At 43.9% G+C, this 18782-nt stretch overlaps 1 protein-coding gene across 7 annotated transcripts in view; it reads right to left on the reverse strand.

Moving 5' to 3' along the window:
- DPP6 (dipeptidyl peptidase like 6) overlaps window positions 1-18782 on the reverse strand; it is a 783294-nt gene that overhangs the window by 81023 nt on the left and 683489 nt on the right. For all 7 annotated transcript variants that reach the window (XM_074946297.1, XM_074946290.1, XM_074946293.1 and 4 more), the window contains one exon: window positions 209-363. In XM_074946297.1, coding sequence (XP_074802398.1) covers window positions 209-363 — 155 coding nt within the window. The remainder of the gene's footprint in view (window positions 1-208; window positions 364-18782) is intronic.

Genomic DNA, 18782 nt, shown 5'->3' on the forward strand with positions numbered 1-18782 from the left:
AGTGTCAGAAAAATGTACTTTTACAAAGGCAGCAAAAGAATAATGAAGACCACAGTTTAACAGTTCAATGGGGAATGAATGATCTTTTCTCTGTTCATTGCACTGCTTATGAATATGTTCTATTATATATTACCATATCGGAGTCAGCTGGAAACAAAACCATGAAAAATTCAAAACCTGTTGACTGTTTGTTTATATTTTCCCTTACCTTTGGATAATGATATGTTTTAACAGTAGGGTAAAGGCTGCCAGTGTAGACTGGAATTTCCATAGTAGAGACTCTGGAGTCATTTATTGTTGCATATGCTAACCTGGTGCCATCAGGAGACCACCAATGTGCTATATGAGTCTTCAAGATCTCCTCTAATTTAAAAAGAAAAAAGCACCTATTAGACATGAAACCAAACAGCGTAGAGCTAAAGATCCTAGTCTAATCATAGCACATGGAGGATGCAACAGGAAAATCAGTAAAAAATGCTTGTTAAATTATGCAATATCACTAATGAACACAACTGATGATAATTATTCTCAACATATAGGTTACTAGGCATAAATACTGCTCAAGAAACATCAGGTTGCTTAAATTATCAGGCACATATGCCCATGACACCATAAAAGGCACTGCTGTCACTGTGTTAGGTATATGGTACACAGATATGTGAACGTACATATTAAGTACGTACTGTACATAATGTCATGTATAAGTATATTGAGAGTTTGGGCCTATAGCTCATTGCTGGCAACAAAAAGGATGATATTTCATAGCTGTTATGGACTACTGAAAATGCTTCTGAGATTGAGATTTTATTCTCTTTAAGGAGGTATTGGTGGTCTTAAATTGCTATAGCACTGAAACATAGATACAAGCACATGTCAAGGACTGAAATTTTTATCTTTCTAATTACTGCTCCCAGGTTTGGAAAAGTTTGCTGGTCTGAAGAGGGCAGGTAACACTGGCACATCATAAGCTACTGACATACTAAAAGCATGTCATTCTGATTACCATCTTGCATTTTATTACCACTTCATTTCTGACAATTTTTTCAAACCAGTATCTTATAAACTGCTGGAGTCAGGAATTAATGCTTCACAGCACTGAATGCTGAGACTCCAGACTTTCAGGTGGCATATATATATACACATACACACACATACATACATATATATATATATATATATATGCCGTAATATCTACTGATTGTTCAGACATTAGCCACAAAAATTATGTCATAATTCAAGTGTGTGTGTGTGTGTGTGTGTGTGTGTGTGTGTGGTAGGAAATCAAAATGGTAATCAGAAAGACAGTGTCTTGCAACATGCCCAGAACCACCTCTAATGCTTACCTAATATGAATTCCAAGAACCTGTAGTAGTAGCCAGGGCTTGTCTGCCTACATAGCTGTGCCTTTTAGGGCTGAATTCTCTAGAAGCTTTAGCTCTACAGAATCTGTGATTCTTAGTCTCACATCAAAAGAACAAAACCTATCTTCCCGTACAGTAATCTGTACAGGACATGCAATCCCTTCTGCTGTGCTTTAGTCAGGATCACTCATACGATATTAAACCTCTTAAAGAAAATAGATTATTACCTTTCACAAAACTGGAACTTTAGGAAGTCAAGTTAGTGTCTTCCAAATGCCAATAAATAGAGAAGTTTAGGACTTAAACAGTGATTTCTACAGCCTTTGTATGCATCTAAAAGCTGAAAGCCTCTTTGCAGACAGGATTAGAGAGAGTGTTGGAAACTAGAAGTTATGAAGAAGAGTGAAAACATTCAGAGCTTTGGTCATACAGGGTTTCGGTCCACTGGATCCATGCACCACACCACTCCAAAGAGATCCTCTGGTCTGACCAGAATATGACCTTCCTCTGTTGTGCATAGGGATGGGTTTACAGAGTCCCCATATGCCAGATCTGCACTGTTGTCACTACACACAGACACACACAACTTTTAAGTGTTTTTTTGGGCTTTTCACAGTGTGACACTGACAGACCAGCCAACCTGTGTGTGATCCATTGGTCTGTGTTTACCTATATCTTGTTAGAAGTTTAACAATGTAACCAGATTAGCTTGTGGATGCTAATTCCCTGCCATGTCTTAATTTCCTTACATCATGTATGTGGATGGGTCAGTTAATCTTAAAATCAAAGATGTGAGACAGTATAACTGGATTACCTGTGTATGCATCGTAACTAGAATGTTAACTTCAAAGTGATGAGATAATGTGTGCTCAACAAAGAAGAATCCTCAGTCACACGCTGTGCTCAAAACACTTAACAGCCCACTTCAGCTATAAAGGTGAAACCTTGGGCCTGATCTTTTCATCTCAGGTCTGCTTAAATTTTAACAGGGAAAGTCTAAACCATAGTACCAGGTCACCAAGTAGTTACCTGGATTACCCTGGAATTCTCATGAAAAGACTCTATCAGACTCTACATCTAAACTGCATTTTGATTCAAACCTTTTGGGATGATTCCAGAGAGACTTTCACAAACCAGTAGCTATAACATCACTGCTCTGATACTGAACTATGGACCCTGAAAATCACTTGAATGTATATGATCCTTTAACTCTTCGATCATCTTTAGCTTTTAGTTATGAAAGGATTGGCATCAGTGCAGTTATTGGGTAAGATCTGAGACTCATATTGACCTAGGGTGAGTGTCTGATCCTTTGGGATTGGCAGAACTATAAGTATAGTGAATAGAGTTTTCAGTAACCTCTCATTATATTAGACTTGGTTGTCTAGATGGGAGCCAAGGGCTGGGTTGCCTACAGGAGACTGTGTTTGGCTTCTTGTTAACCAGTGTGGTACTATTCATTTGTTACTGGCTCGGTGAATCTAATTATAAATAAACCACCAGTTTGGGAGATTGTCTGCCCTATTTCTTGCAGTGTGCCCTGAGCGTGGCATTCACCGTGTGGCCTGTCAAGGTTCCTTCCCCACTCTGAACTCTAGGGTACAGATATGGGGACCTGCATGAAAGACCCCCCCCTAAGCTTATTCTTACCAGCTTAGGTTAAAAACTTCCCCAAGGTACAAACTTTGCCTTGTCCTTGAACAGTATGCTGCCACCACCAAGCGTTTTAAACAAAGAACAGGGAAAGAGACCACTTGGAGACATCTTCCCCCAAAATATCCCCCCAAGCCCTACACCCCCTTTCCCGGGGAAGGTTTGATAATAATCCTCACCAATCTGTACAGGTGAACGCAGACCCAAACCCTTGGATCTAAGAACAATGAAAAATCAATCAGGTTCTTAAAATAAGAATTTTAATTAAAGAAAAGGTAAAAGAATCACCTCTGTAAAATCAGGATGGTAAATACCTGACAGGGTAATCAGATTAAAAACATAGAGAATCCCTCTAGGCAAAACCTTAAGTTACAAAAAGACACAAAACCAGCAATATACATTCCATTCAGCACAACCTATTTTACCAGCCATTTAACAAAAGGAAATCTAATGGATTTCTAGCTAGATTACTTACTAACTTAACAGAAGTTCTGAAGAGCATTCCTGATCTGTTCCCGGCAAAAGCATCACACAGACAGACAGACTCTTTGTTCCCCCCTGCCCCTCCTCCAGCTTTGAAAGTATCTTGTCTCCTCATTGGTCATTTTGGTCAGGAGCCAGCGAGGTTATCTCAGCTTCTTAACCCTTTACAGGTGAAAGGGTTTTGCCTGTGGCCAGGAGGGATTTTTTGGTTCTGTATACAGAAAGGTGGTTACCCTCCCCTTTATATTTATGACACCCCCCCCCCACCCCAAATCACAGAGAGGATGAAACACTGGCTGTGATTTCTTCCTGGAGCTCCAGGAGAAAACAGAGTTCATAAGACACATGTACCTCTACATATACTACCAAGTGTATAAAGACTAACAATATTTTCCACATCTCAAGGACAATTTTAACAAGTTGATTCTGGGAAACTTTCACGGGAGAGTGCATCAGCCACTTTGTTAGAAGCTCCTGAGATGTGCTGCATGTCAAAATCAAAATCTTGGAGAGCTAAACTCCACCGAATAAGTTTTTTGTTATTTCCCGTGGTGGTATGAAGCCACTGTAGCGCAGCATGGTCGGTTTGCAGGTGGAAACGCCATCCCCAAATGTATGGGCATAGCTTTTCCAGAGCGTAGACAATGGCATAACATTCCTTTTCACTGACTGACCAGTTGTTTTCCCTCTCAGACAGCTTCTTTCTGAGAAACATGACAGGATGGAACTCTTGATTCGGTCCTTCCTGCATTAAGACTGCTCCCACACCACGCTCGGATGCATCTGTGGTTACTAGGAATGGTTTGTCAAAGTCTGGGGCCCTTAACACAGGGACAGACATGGGTGTCGCTTTAAGCTGGTTAAAGGCCTTCTGACATTCTTCAGTCCACTGAACGGCATTTGCCTGTTTCTTTTTGGTTAGGTCTGTCAGTGGGGCGGTGATTTGGCTGTATTGAGGTACAAATCGCCTGTAATATCCGGCCAAGCCTAAGAAGGACTGGACCTGTTTCTTTGACTTTGGGAAAGGCCACTTTTGGATAGCATCCACTTTGGCCTGTAGGGGGTTGATAGTTCCTTGACCCACCTGGTGTCCAAGGTAAGTCACTCTGTTTAGGCCTATTTGACACTTCTTAGCCTTAACAGTTAGTCCTGCCTCCCTTATGTGCTCGAAGACTTTTTGTAGATGTTCCAGGTGTTCTGCCCAGGAATCCGAAAATATGGCCACATCGTCAAGGTAGGTGACTGCATATTCTCCTAATCCTGCTAGGAGACCATCTACAAGTCTTTGGAAGGTGGCGGGTGCATTTTGCAGCCCGAAAGGGAGCACATTAAATTCACACAGTCTGACATGTGTGCTGAAGGCTGACCTTTCCTTGGCGGATTCGTCTAGCGGTACCTGCCAGTACCCCTTGGTTAAGTCCAAGGTAGAGATGAACTGGGCCCGTCCCAGTTTCTCCAATAGTTCATCTGTGCGAGGCATTGGATAGCTGTCTGGGTGAGTTACAGCATTTAGCTTATGGCAGTCCATGCAAAAACGTATCTCCCCATCTGGTTTGGGAACTAGAACCACTGGAGATGCCCATGCACTGCAGGAGGGGCAGATTACACCCATCTGTAGCATATCCTGGATCTCCCGTTCTATAGCAGTTTTAGCTTGAGGAGACACCTGGTAAGGTTGGGCTTTAATTGGGTGAGCATTACCTGTGTCAATGGAGTGGTATGCCCGTTCAGTCAGTCCTGGGGTGGCTGAGAACATTGGCGCATAGCTAGTGCACAGCTCCTTGATCTGCTGTTGCTGCATACGCCCAAGAGTCATGGAGAGGTTCACCTCTTCCACGCCACCAGCACTTTTCCCTTCGTAGTAGACACCTTCAGGCCACTCAGCGTCATCTCCTCCCTGGGCTGTAAACTGACAAACCTTTAATTCTCTGGAATAAAAAGCCATTAGAGAATTAATATGGTACACCTTAGGTTTTCAGTTTCAGGTGGGGAATGCTATGAGATAATTAACAGCTCCCAGGTGCTCTTGGACCGTGAATGGCCCTTCCCATGATGCTTCCATTTTATGGGCCTGGAGCACCTTTAATTCCATGACCTGGTCCCCTACTTTGAAGAAATGCTCTCTGGCATGTTTATCATACCAGGCTTTTTGCTCTTTTTGAGCATCTTTTAGGTTTTCTTTAGCAAGGGCTAAAGAGGTTCAGAGGGTGGTTTGTAGGTTGGTTACAAAGTCCAGAATGTTAGTTCCTGGAGAAGGTGTAAACCCCTCCCATTGCTGCTTCACCAACTGTAATGGTCCCTTAACCTCGCGGCCATATACAAGTTCAAATGGTGAAAACCCTAAACTGGGATGTGGTACAGCTCTGCAGGCAAAGAGCAACTGCTGCAACACTAGGTCCCAATCATTGGAGTGCTCATTTATGAATTTATGTATCATAGCCCTCAAAGTTCCATTAAACTTCTCCATCATGCCATTTGTTTGATGGTGGTAAGGGGTGGCAACCAAGTGATTCACCCCATGAGTTTCCCAAAGGCTTTCCATAGTTCCTGCCAGGAAATTAGTTCCTGCATCTGTAAGGATGTCAGAGGGCCAACCTACCATGGCAAAAATGTCTGTTAGTGCCTGGCACACACTTTTAGCCCTAGTGTTGCTTAGAGCTACTGCTTCCGGCCATCAGGTGGCAAAATCCATGAAAGTCAGTATGTACTGCTTTCCTCTGGGTGTCTTTTTCGGAAAAGGACCCAGAATATCCACAGCTACTCTCTGAAATGGAACCTCAATGATGGGGAGGAGCTGGAGAGAGGCTTTGACCTGGTCTTGGGGTTTTCCCACTCTTTGGCACACCTCACAAGACCGGACATAGGTAGAAACATCCTTGCCCATTCCCTGCCAGTGGAACGACTTTCCCAAATGGTCTTTGGTTCTGTCCATCCCAGCATGGCCACTAGGATGATGGTGGGCTAAGCTTAATAGCTTTACCTGGTACTTAGTTGGAACTACCAACTGTCTCTGAGGATGCCAGTCTTCCTGGTGTCCACCAAAAAGAGTTTCTTTGTATAAAAGGCCTATTTCTACAACAAACCTGGATCGATTAGAAGAGCTGAGAGGTGGTGGGTTGCTCTGTGCCGCCGTCTAAGCTGTCCGGAGGCTTTCATCTGCTTCCTGTTTTGGTCTGGAACTGTTCCCTTGATGCTGGAGACATCAGTCCCTCATTGGATTGTGGACCTGGGCTTGGTCCCTCTGGAAGCGATGGAGGTGACGGGGTTGTTTCCGTGGACTGTGAACCGCTCTCTGCTGGTGAACTATGTTGGGGTTCAGACTCTGGCTGTGCCTCTTGCGTAGGGTTATCTGCTGCTGCCGGTGCCGGTTCGGTGGGGCCCTCTGGTGTTGGGGTTGCAAATACTGGATTCAGTGCTGGCAGTGGGTCTGGTGCTGGTTGTTCTGCCGGTTCCGGTTCTGGCTCTGTCTGGGTCTCTGTGACTGGATCCACTACTGCTGTTGCAGACGTTGGCATGGGGTCCAGCTCCATCTCCTCTGACCGGGTCCTGGTAGAAGTTTCTGGAACAGAGCTAGGTGTGACAGCTTGCTTAGCCTGGCTGCGGGTGACCATTCCTACCCTATTGGCTAGCTTTACATGATTGGCCAAGTCTTCCCCCAACAGCATGGGGATGGGATAATCATCACAGAACGCAAAAGTCCATGTTGCTGACCAGCCCTTGTACTGGACAGGCAACTTGGCTGTAGGTAAGTCAAAAGAGTTTGACTTGAAGGGTTGAATCGTCACTTGGACCTCTGGGTTGATTAAATTGGAGTCCACTAAGGAAGCATGGATAGCTGACACTTGTGCTCCGGTGTCCCTCCACGCTGTGACCTTCTTCCCGCTCACACTCACAGTTTCCCTCTGCTCTGAGGGTATCTCGGAGGCATCTGGGCCTGAGGGCCTCTAGTGTGATTCTGGGGCAATGATCTGTAGTCTGTTGGGGTTCTTGGGGCAGTTGGCCTTTACATGCCCCGGCTCGTTACATTTAAAACATCGCCCAGCTGACTGGTCACTAGGGTGAGGTGGGTTGCTGGAGAATGGTGTGGTGGGATGGTAAGATGTCTGGAGTGTTCCTTAGGGTGTAGTTGGGCCCTTGGGCTGCCCCCGGTAGTAGGATGTGGTCTGAGGGTGTCCCTTCTGGTATCTGCTCCAACTGCGACCAGGATTGTTCCTCTCTCCTCCTTCACCCGTTATGTTCCGGCTTGTCCCGCCTCTCTGGCGGTCTGGGACTGCTCGTATTGATCAGCGTAAGAAGCAAGACTTCCTGCTGAGGCCATTTTCTTATCCCATAAACACTGATTTATATCCTCCTTGGACATATTCAGGAATTGCTCCTGTATCATCAAATTCCGCATTCCTCCAAAGTTAGTTACAGCCCGTCCGTTGACCCATTTATCAAACAGATCTGTCATCTGGTTTACATAAGCCACATTACTTAGTCCAGGCCCTCTCTTAAGGGTTCGAAATTTTACTTTGTAAGTTTCAGGTGTAACTTGAAATTGCTTTAAAACCAAATCCTTGAATTTATTATAGTCAGAAGCCTCCTTAATAGGCATTTTGTTTAATATGTCCAGAGCGCTTCCAGTCAATTTTGCAACCAATGTGGTCATCTTGTGAGCTTCAGGAATTTTATGAAATGTGCACAGTCTCTCAAAGCTGAGAAAATATTCAGCAATATCACTGGATTCATCATAATGTGGACATAGTCGCTCCCATTTGTGGACTGTTGGGGAAGGATTGTTAGGGTTATTCGATATATTCTGCTGAGCCTTTGCCTTCTCCATCTCCAGTGCATGCTTCCTCTCTTTTTCCTTCTCCTCCATAGCTCTCTGGTGGGCAGCCTCCTGGGCTTTTTCTACCTCTTTCGCTGCCTCCATAGCTCTCTGGTGGGAAGCCTCCATTTCTTTTTCTTTGGCTGCTCGTGCATCCATCTCCATCTGTCCGAGTTCTACCCATCTTTCATGCTCCTTTTGTCTTTCCTCAGCCTCAAATCTGGCTAATTCCAGCTTCTGTTGAACATTGCATTCTGTCTTCCTAACCTCTCTGTTTTTAACTAACTTTACACCCAAGAGTTAGAAAGAAAACAAAAAAAACCCTGGCTTGTAAGATTTTGCTGTGCTGTAACCTGATACCCTTTGTCTCTGATAGCTGTTCTCAGCCTACAGAAAAATCCTTTTGTTATGCCTGCTGCTCTGTCCCCCAGGCAGAGAGACAGAATCTACAGTTGCAATCACCTTTTACAAAACCTTTTAAAATCCTGCTGTGCTTCTGGTTCAAAATGATCTCTGGGTCAAAATGATCCCACCACTCTGCCACCAGGTCAAGGTTCCTTCCCCACTCTGAACTCTAGGGTACAGCTGTGGGGACCTGCATGAAAGACCCCCCCCCCCCAAGCTCATTCTTACCAGCTTAGGTTAAAAACTTCCCCAAGGTACAAACTTTGCCTTGTCCTTGAACAGTATGCTGCCGCCACCAAGCGTTTTAAACAAAGAACAGGGAAAGAGACCACTTGGAGACATCTTCCTCCAAAATATCCCCCCAAGCCCTATACCCCCTTTCCTGGAGAAGGCTTGATAATAATCCTCACCAACTGGTACTGGTGAACACAGACCCAAACCCTTGGATCTTAAGAATAATGAAAAATCAATCAAGTTCTTAAAAGAAGAATTTTAATTAAAGAAAAGTAAAAGAATCACCTCTGTAAAATCAGGATGGTAAATACCTGACAGGCTAATCAGATTCAAAACACAAAGAATCCCTCTAGGCAAAACCTTAAGTTACAAAAAGACACAAAACCAGCAATATACATTCCCTCCAGCACAGCTTATTTTACCAGCCATTAAACAAAAGAAAATCTAACGCATATTCTAGGTAGATTACTTACTAATTTAACAGGAGTTGGAAGGCTTGCATTTCTGATCTGTTCCCAGCAAAAGCATCACACAGACAGACAGAACCCTTTGTTCCCCCCTCCTCCAGCTTTGAAAGTATCTTGTCTCCTCATTGGTCATTTTGGTCAGGAGCCAGCGAGGTTATTTTAGCTTCTTAACCCTTTTAGGTGAAAGGGTTTTGCCTGTGGCCAGGAGGGATTTTATAGCACTGTATACAGAAAGGTGGTTACCCTTCCCTTTATATTTATGACATGGCCCATCCAGGTACCCGCTCATAAATGGGGGTGTATAGAGTGTTCAAGGATTTATTCTTTTCAAGCTAACTGAGAGAGTGATCATCACAGAATGCTGTTTATTGTTCTATGGGGAAATAATTTAGACATGTTACCTAGAGTAATTACTATGCGTAAACTGTCTTTATAACTTTTAAAATATTTTTTCATGTATATATTATTGAAAGACCTTGGTTGTCTCATCCTAGTCCCTAAATGCTCAAATAAAACAAGAAATAACAACAAAATCCCACTACATAATTTGGCAAATGGATCAAGAGAACCTTTTTTGAACAGATGATAATCATGCAGCCTTGGGGTAGATAACTGTTATTCATTTTACCCAAACATTCTCAGGCTATTTTCATCAAGAGTCAAATCTCACTCCCTTGAGTTCAGTGGGCTTTTGCCTAAGTCAATGAGTAGGTTTGGGCCCACTCTTTTCACCTTCTTTCAAATCATTTGTCAGATTGGAACGTCTAAGGGACAGGGACATTTTTTCTTGTTTGATATCTTAAGGCAACATGTTCAATTTTAATACAACAAAATTAATAACACTATACAAAGCTACATACAGCAGTCATTCTTACAACTTTTTAGGTTGCCTGTGGTAGCTAGATACATTAGGACAGTATTGGCAATATTCCTTTATGTTTAAGGATAATGTTTCCCTAAGTATAGGGGACATTGCAAACACTGAGATTGTGGTTGCTGTCCAGTTATACAAGGCAGCATTGAAAAGGTTTTGATGGCAACTAATGTAAATAATTACTACTTCTACTAATAATAATCATAACTTAATGACATCCCAAGACCTTCCCAGTACAAGCTTGGGAGGGTGAGTAAGAAATATGAAATATTACAAACAGCAGCATAGATCTACTTGGCAAAATGTTGTTGGAATATTTTCATTGTATTGTCCTATTAAAATACGGCTTTTGGCTTTTTATGTTAGCAGCTCATTAGAGACATAATTGAGCATTAGAAGGAAAGGGGTAAAAAGGATGGCAGACAAATCTTTGACATTTTCACATTAATTAGGAATGACTTTATTCAGCAAACATTTTCTCCAAGCTCTCAGGCTTAATGAAGCAGTTCAGCTGAAGGTCACATGCCAAGTGAGGTTTTAGTGGCCATTTTGTAGGCCTCTGTTGCTGAGATTTAATTGCGTGAACCTTTGCCTTGAAACAATGCCAGGATCTTGCCATGATTAGAAAGAGCAATTAGCTTTAGCAAAGCAGAGAACGTATTTATGAATATAAAGTAAGTATCAGAGAGTGGGGGCCTCTTTATTCTTCGTATTCATAATCACCTCATGAACATAAGGAACGGTTACTAACCTTACAGCAACCGTGCATCTTCAAGATGTAGTAAACATCGACCCCACTGTACAGCAACATGGGATCAGCATCTTTGGCTAGCAGGGTCCACTGGGGCTGCGCGTGCACTCTCTGCCTCCTCATGGGTCCATGTGAAAACATAAAGGGCAGGGCTCCTGCGACCCTCCCTCGGCTCTCTCACAGCTTGAAGCCCATGGTATCTGAAATCACTGGAGGGTGAGTAATGGGATCCACATTGACTACAGCATCTGGAAGAACAACGGTTACTGTAGGGTAAGAAATCTTTCTTCACGTGTGTGTCAGTGTGGAACCCACTGTTGGTGAATGGCAAGCAGTATCCCCTCAGGACGGTGGGAACGAAGAGTTTCAGCATATCAATGAAACAGCGGTTGCAGTATTGCTCTCCTGAATGTGGCGTCTGACCTGGTGCCTAAGTTCAAGGTGCAGTGCTTGACAAAAGTCAGTAGGTTACCCCATATTGCTGCCTTGCAACTTTCCAATAATGACACATTCCTGAACCAGACAGAGGATACTGCTTTTGCTCTAGTGAAATGAGCCTTGATGTTTGGGGGGAGAGGTGCATCAGCCAGTTTCCTTTGTAATGAGACAGCTTAATATTTAGAACATCCTGTCCTATGGATAGAAATAGAATGACTTAACCTGTCAACTTAATAAGTCCTGGATACATCTAATGTGTGTAATTTCTTTTCTCATGGTGCCGAGTGTGGCTTTGGGAAGAAGACAGACAAGTTGACTGGTTTAGATTAAATTTTGAGACCCCCTTAGGAATGAACTTCAGGTGAGCTCTCAGCATCACCCTGTCCCTATGGAACATCATATAGAGAGGTTTGGCCATAAGTGCCCGAAGCTCGCTCACTCTTCTGGCTGAATTGATAGTCACCAGGAAAACAGTCTTCTGAGTAATGTAATGCATGGAGCTGTCTAAGACAGGTTCAAAGGGAGAGTCCATGAGCCTCAGAAGGACCATACTGAAGTCTCAGGCAGGGGTAGTTCCCAGTGTGAGAAACTTTTGATAATGTTGGGTAAGAAAAGATCATATACGACTGCACAGGCAGATGGCAAACCAAAATTGCCACCAGATGCACCTTACTCAAGCTGAACAAAAGGCTGGCCTGCTTTAAGAGTAATATATAGTCCAGGGTCTTTGATGTTGGGGTTTGTATAAGGTACTAACTGTGCAGGGCTGCTCATATCGAGAACCTCTTCCATTTAGAGTACATTTTCCTGGTAGATGTTTTCCTGCTCCGTACCAGGATTTTCTGGAGCTGCAGGGAGCAGCACCTGTCCATCATATTCAGCCAGCCAATGGGCAGGCTATCAATCAGGTACAGTCACTTTGGGTCTGGCTGGAGCATCTGGCATGGTGCTGTGAGATCTTGGTGGTCTGGAAGCTGGAATGCCATCTATGAGAGGTCAGTCAGCCCAAACTGCCTCAACCAGTATGGAGCTACGAGAATGATCATGTTTCAGAGTAGCAACCGTGTTAGTCTGTATCCGCAAAAAGAAAAGGAGTACTTGTGGCACCTTAGAGACTAACAAATTTATTTGAGCATAAGCTTTCGTGAGCTACAGCTCACTTCATGCATCCGATGAAGTGCGCTGTAGCTCATGAAAGCTTATCCTCAAATAAATTTGTTAGTCTCTAAGGTGCCACAAGTACTCCTTTTCTTTTTGAGAATGATCATGGCTTTGTCTCTATTGATCTTGGAAATCATCCTGAGAATCAGGGGAATTGGTGGAAAGGCACAGAACATCTGTTCCACTGGTCTTGAGCTCTCAGGCCCCCTCTGAAGCAAAAGTTCTGACAATTGCTCTTTTCCTTGTTGGTGAACAAGTCTATTATAAGAGATTCCCAAAGATGGATTATTGCTCCTATGATGGAGCTCTGCGGGGACCATTCAGGATTAGTTATGGATTAGCTCCTCAGGGTGTCTGCTAGGCTGTTGCTAACTCCTGGGAGATGAAGGTCATCAGGGATACCCTGTTCTGCTGGCACCAGATCCTGAATTTGATGGCTTACAAGCAGAATGGCAAGGAGCAGGCACCCTTTGATTGTTTATGTAGTGCACAGCTCTCGTGTTGTATGTAAAGACTTGTATTATTGGGGTTTCAAGGACAGGTAGGAATGCCATACAATTGCCCTGAGCTCCAAAACTTTCATAAACTGTCTCATGTTGTCCAGAGACCAAGTTCCTGGAATTTATAGGTGATCCAAATGAGCTCCGCAACCTAGCTCTACTGCATCCATGATCAGTTTCTTTGCTGAGGATGGGAATGAAAAGGGCACCCCTTTCTGTGTGATTGTCAGTTTCAGCTACCAACCCAATTCTGCAATGACATGATGTGACACAAGACCTTCCTGTCCTGATATCTTGTCAGGGAATAGGTTGGCCTGAGTAAGAGCTGAAACTGTGGGACAAATTATTCCTTTTCTTGCATGAGTGCACTGGAAGGAGAAAGCTCATAGGGAGCGCCTGTCCTTTGTCCATCTATGCAGAATGTGATCATCATCATTTCACTCTAGGTGCTGGCTGGCACTGTCTGCAGCATTTGGGTTAAGCACCTATCCATCACTCCACCCTTAGAGCTGCCATAAAAAGCATTGTTGGTGACATTTTTCTCTCTTTCCAGTTATCAATTTTATATTTCGTCTTTTTCTTCTTTATTCCCTCCTGCCTCCCGATTCCCTCCATCCTAGTCATTTAAAAAAATGAATTGAAAAAGAAAAAAATGGAAAAAATCAAAACAGGCAATAGAAGGACAAACCAAAAAGTGAAAAAAGAAACAGAAAAATACACAGAAAAAAACCTAAAAATTCTAATCAATCAATCGATCCATCCATTAATCCAACCCTCTTTCTCTTCCTCCTTCCCCCCGGGCCAATAATAATAATTAAAAAAAAACCCACAGGTCAGCTTTGAACCCTGGAAAATGAAAATAATTCCAAAATTTTGACATTTTTCATGCAGTTGTGTTTACAGTTTTTGACCAGCTCTAAACACTAACATCAGTTCATGTTTGTTGTATTTTGAAAGAGCCAACATCCTGGGCCACTGCTGTGCTGAGAGTACTTACAGGTCTCCATGCTATCTGCAGACAGCTTAACACAGTACGGGGCTAAACATCCTAGCTTCAGATGATGCAGGTGATGTGCGGGGAAGATATTCCCCTAAGCAGCCATTCTGCCTTTGCTGCTTATCTTCCATAACTCCTGCAACGGAGCTGGAGTGACTAGTTATACAGGAAGGGACCATATACATCAGCTTTCAGGGGGGCAGGATCACATGGAAGGAGTTCCAACCATGGTCACCCTCACTCTATATCCACATTTCAATTTGTACCAGTGCATATGGAGCGGAGCATTGTACTGAGTGGAGATTTGTACAGAATGCTGCTCTCCTGCAGGTATTTACAAAGCCCTTCTTCAGGATAGTGCAAATCAATGCATGATTGCCCCCAAGGTCTTTTCTATCCTTAATTTCTATGATTGTTATCAGCATACCCAGCAGGGAAGGTTGCGAGGAATAAAGAAGCCAAGATTTTCTCTCTCTTTTTTTTAGATGTAATAACTAAAGTATAGACTCACGTCTGTGGCAGACAAGAAAGCTTCTAAAGATTTGAATTTGGAGTATGCTGTGATGAACTCTATTAAGCTGTATGGGCCAGATCTTCAGGTGGTATAAACTGATACACCATCATTACCTTCAGTGGAACGACCCCAATTCACACCAGCCATCCCTGGAAATGGCTCAGCAGTCAGGGTTATGTTTTTTACTGCAACTACACAAGCAGAAGCCTTTTGCATCTCAAAAGGTGAGAAGCAACCTCTAAGGAGGGTGAAATGGATTGAAGGAGTTTTTATTTATCGCCTCCTCACCCCCCAAGAAATCCATATCTTTCACATGATTATTCTGTTCATGCACCAAAGCTCATGTCCTCTCTCTTTCAGTAGGAAATCAAAACAAGGACCAAGAAAGCCATGACCACAGGTGATAATATAGACAGAAAGTAAATACTTTGATTCTTTTTCTTCACACACGTTGCTGTCAATAGATCAATTAATGTCAGCATATATTAATTTTCCCATAAGAAGTTATGCAAAATGTTCTCGGTCTAAGAGAGACTTTCCTTTTCTTCTGTTGTTACTTCGATTGCTAATGTGTTAAACCCAGTAAGAGTGACAGCTGATCAAGGAAAATCAGCAGTTTTATTTATGGAGTATATTGCAGATGGTGCACTGAAAACACTGTATTGTTTTATTAAAATTGTGAATAAAAAGGAAGTTTAAACAAAAGGAAATTAAAGCCTAAGAAAGGCCACATCTTATATTAGGAGAGAAAACTCAAAGAATTTGTCAGTAAGAACCATCAAAAGAAGATAAGAGGAAGAGCGATCAGAGAAAGGGAAGAGGGTCTGCAAAGGGAGAAAACAAAGAGTTCTGAGATAAGGGAAACCACAGGGGTCTTCACTGAAATAACAAACCCATACAAATGCTTATTTGACAAGTGCCATCTTTTTAAAAATCAATTATTAGATCATCTCAAATCACCCACCACACATTCAACTAGATTACCATTTTACAGTCTTAAAGCAGGCTGTTTTATTCTGTTAGGGGAAATGCATTGTTCAGATAGGCCTTCAGTGAGACATATTGTGCTGACTGTTTCTAAAGATCACAGTGTCATATTCCTGCCATGCTCACTTTCTCAGTTACTTTGGTGTAATCCCAGAATAACACCGACTCCATAATTTTATGTGCCCTACTGTGCGCACAAAATTGTCAAGGTAATACATATTATATAGGTAGTGCCTGACTCAGCCTGTCTAGGGTATTTCTATACCACTGGTATACGTTGATCTCACTTATACTCATGTAGCACCACTAACTTTGGTGGACATAACCCTGATTTACGCTGGCATGATATCAGAATCAAGCATTATGCTGCAGTAACTTTAAAAAAATGCAATCCCCAAGGAATGGTGAATGTACTATAGGAAAGGAAAGACAGAATCTTCCTAGATTATCATAGAATCATAGAATATCAGGGTTAGAATGGACCTCAGGAGGTCATCTAGTCCAACCCCCTGCTCAAAGCAGGACCAATCCCCAACTAAATCATCCCAGCCAGGGCTTTGTCAAGCCTGACCTTAAAAACCTCTAAGGAAGGAGATCCCACCATCTCCCTAGGTAACACATTCCAGTGCTTCACTATCCTCCTAGTGAAAAAGTTTTTCTTAATATCCAACCTAAACCTCCCCCACTGCAACTTGAGACCATTACTCCTCGTTCTGTCATCTGCTACCACTGAGAACAGTCTAGATCTATCCTCTTTGGAACCCCCTTTCAGGTAGTTGAAAGCAGCTATCAAATCCCCCCTCATTCTTCTCTTCTGCAGACTAAATAATCCCAGTTCCCTCAGCCTCTCTTCATAAGTCATGTGCTCCAGCCACCTAATAATTTTTGTTGCCCTCCAGTGGACTCTTTCAAATTTTTCTACATCCTTCTTGTAGTGTGGGGTCCAAAACTGGACACAGTACTCCAGATGAGGCCTCGCCAATGCCGAATAGAGGGGAACAATCATGTCCCTCGCTCTGCTGGCAACGCTCCTACTTATCATCATTAACAGTATTATCCTATTGTCTCAGAGCCCTAGTCATAGACCAGGATCCCATTGTGCTAGGGTTCCATCAAGTCCTATGAATCTTGTGTGCAGAGCCCAACCTCCAAAAAGGCATTCTCCCACTCTTCCAAGCAGCCTTTCCCTTGAACATCTGTGCAAAGTGAGGGGGAGGCAGAGCTTCACTACTGACAACCAGGTCGTGCCCCAGACCCCTTCCCAAACACATACATTCTAAAGAACCTGAAAAATAAACACCAAACGAAAGGACACCAGGTTCATTTTGGAAAATTCCATAAGCATTTGTAATTTCTGTAGTGTCCTTGGTGTAGTGTCCACGGCCTGCGGAGTTATTTGCTGCAGCCAGCCAAGCTCCCCGCTCCCCCCCACGAGTTATTTCCTATGGCCACCAAGCTCCTCTCACCCGCGCCCCCCCCTTCCCCCAAGGCCACGTCCCCACTCCTCTGCCTATCTCCAGGTGCTTCCCACCACCAAACAGGTGTTTGGCGGCACTTAGCACTTTCCAGGAGAGAGGGGGGAGGAGCAGGGAGCCGCGTGCTCAGGGGAAGAGACGGAGAAGAGGTGGGGCAGGGGCAAGGATTTGGGGAAGGGGTTGGAATAGGGGCAGAGAGGGGGTTGAGTTGGGGTGGGGACTTTGGGGAAGGGATTGGAATGGGGACAGGGAAGGGGTGGGAAGAGGCGGGGCAGGGGTGGGGCCTCATGGAAGGGGTGGAGTGGGGGCGGGGCTGGGGGCAGCGTGCCGGGGGTGTCAGTGATGTGGTCCTCGGGCCAACGTACTAGTCCTCATGTGGCCCTCGTGGTGATTTGAGTTTGAGATCCTTGGTGTAGAGCATGCTTTTTGAGCCAGGCAATTTTAAACAACAAAGGTCCCAGCTCTGAGGAACTCACAGCCAAGTGGCAGCAGTGCTATAGAGAGACCATCCCTATGAGGCACAGAGCAGAACCAACAGCCTGTATTTAGGAAATGCCTGGATGTGAGTGGCAGGCCTAAGGATTTTAAAAGCCATAATCTCAGGGAAATGAGAACAGCTGGGTCACTGTGTATCCCCTCAAGCACAAGGAAGGTGTGGGCTGAAAATGTCATGTTAATCTCCTCTTAGTCATGAAGTTTAAGTATCTGGAACACATTGTTTTCCGCTCAGGGAGCCTTCCAGTCCCCGGCATTGACACACAACATTCTCATTAGTCTCTAGTATTCATCAAGAGGACTATGTGGACTCCCCCGTTTGAAAAGTGACAGGCAAAGAAGGGGTTTATTTATCAACCCAGCCAACATGCGTAATGTGGAGCTGATCACCTAATGGTGTTTGTAGGTTAGCTATCATCCTGGTCTCCACTGCGCTGCCAAATCCTGCCCTGGCTGGAGCAGAGTGTGAGCAGTGCTTCCTTTGGTACAGGGATCTTACCAGCCAGGGCAGAGTTCTTCAGGGTGGACCAGCGGGATACACGTTGGGGTGCCCTTGACTGCTGCTTTGAGAAGAAGCACAGTGTAGTCCTACCTGCAGCTGACTAGGGCTTATTGTTGTTCACAAGATAAGCATATGGCCTGTTTTTCATTGATACTGAGTGGAGGTTAATTTGAATGAGATTGTGGGTGCTCAGTACTTATCAGGACAGGGTAGCTGGGCCTGGGTGGGAAGCTAGACATGTTTCATAATCTGTAGACCATGCCCTCTTGGGGAACGTTGTGTGCAGGCTGGCACGTTAGCTGGCCAGGTCTCTGCATGCTGGCAAGAGACTGTGCTTTGCTGCTTTAGCCACGGTGAGCCATAGGCAAAGAAGCTGCTGATATTCTCTCCTTCCCCCCAGCAGAGGGCAGGATCTAGCCCATATTCTCCATAAAAAACCCACAAAGCACAAATTTCTTAATGACAGGTTTCAGAGTAGCAGCCGTGTTAGTCTGTATCTGCAAAAAGAAAAGGAGTACTTGTGGCACCTTCGAGACTAACAAATTTATTTGAGCATAAGCTTTCGTGAGCTACAGCTCACTTCATCGCATCCGATGAAGTGAGCTGTAGCTCACAAAAGCTTATGCTCAAATAAATTTGTTAGTCTCGAAGGTGCCACAAGTACTAAATTTC

Source organism: Natator depressus, chromosome 2 (assembly GCF_965152275.1).
Source record: "Natator depressus isolate rNatDep1 chromosome 2, rNatDep2.hap1, whole genome shotgun sequence".
Lineage (NCBI taxonomy): Eukaryota > Metazoa > Chordata > Testudines > Cheloniidae > Natator > Natator depressus.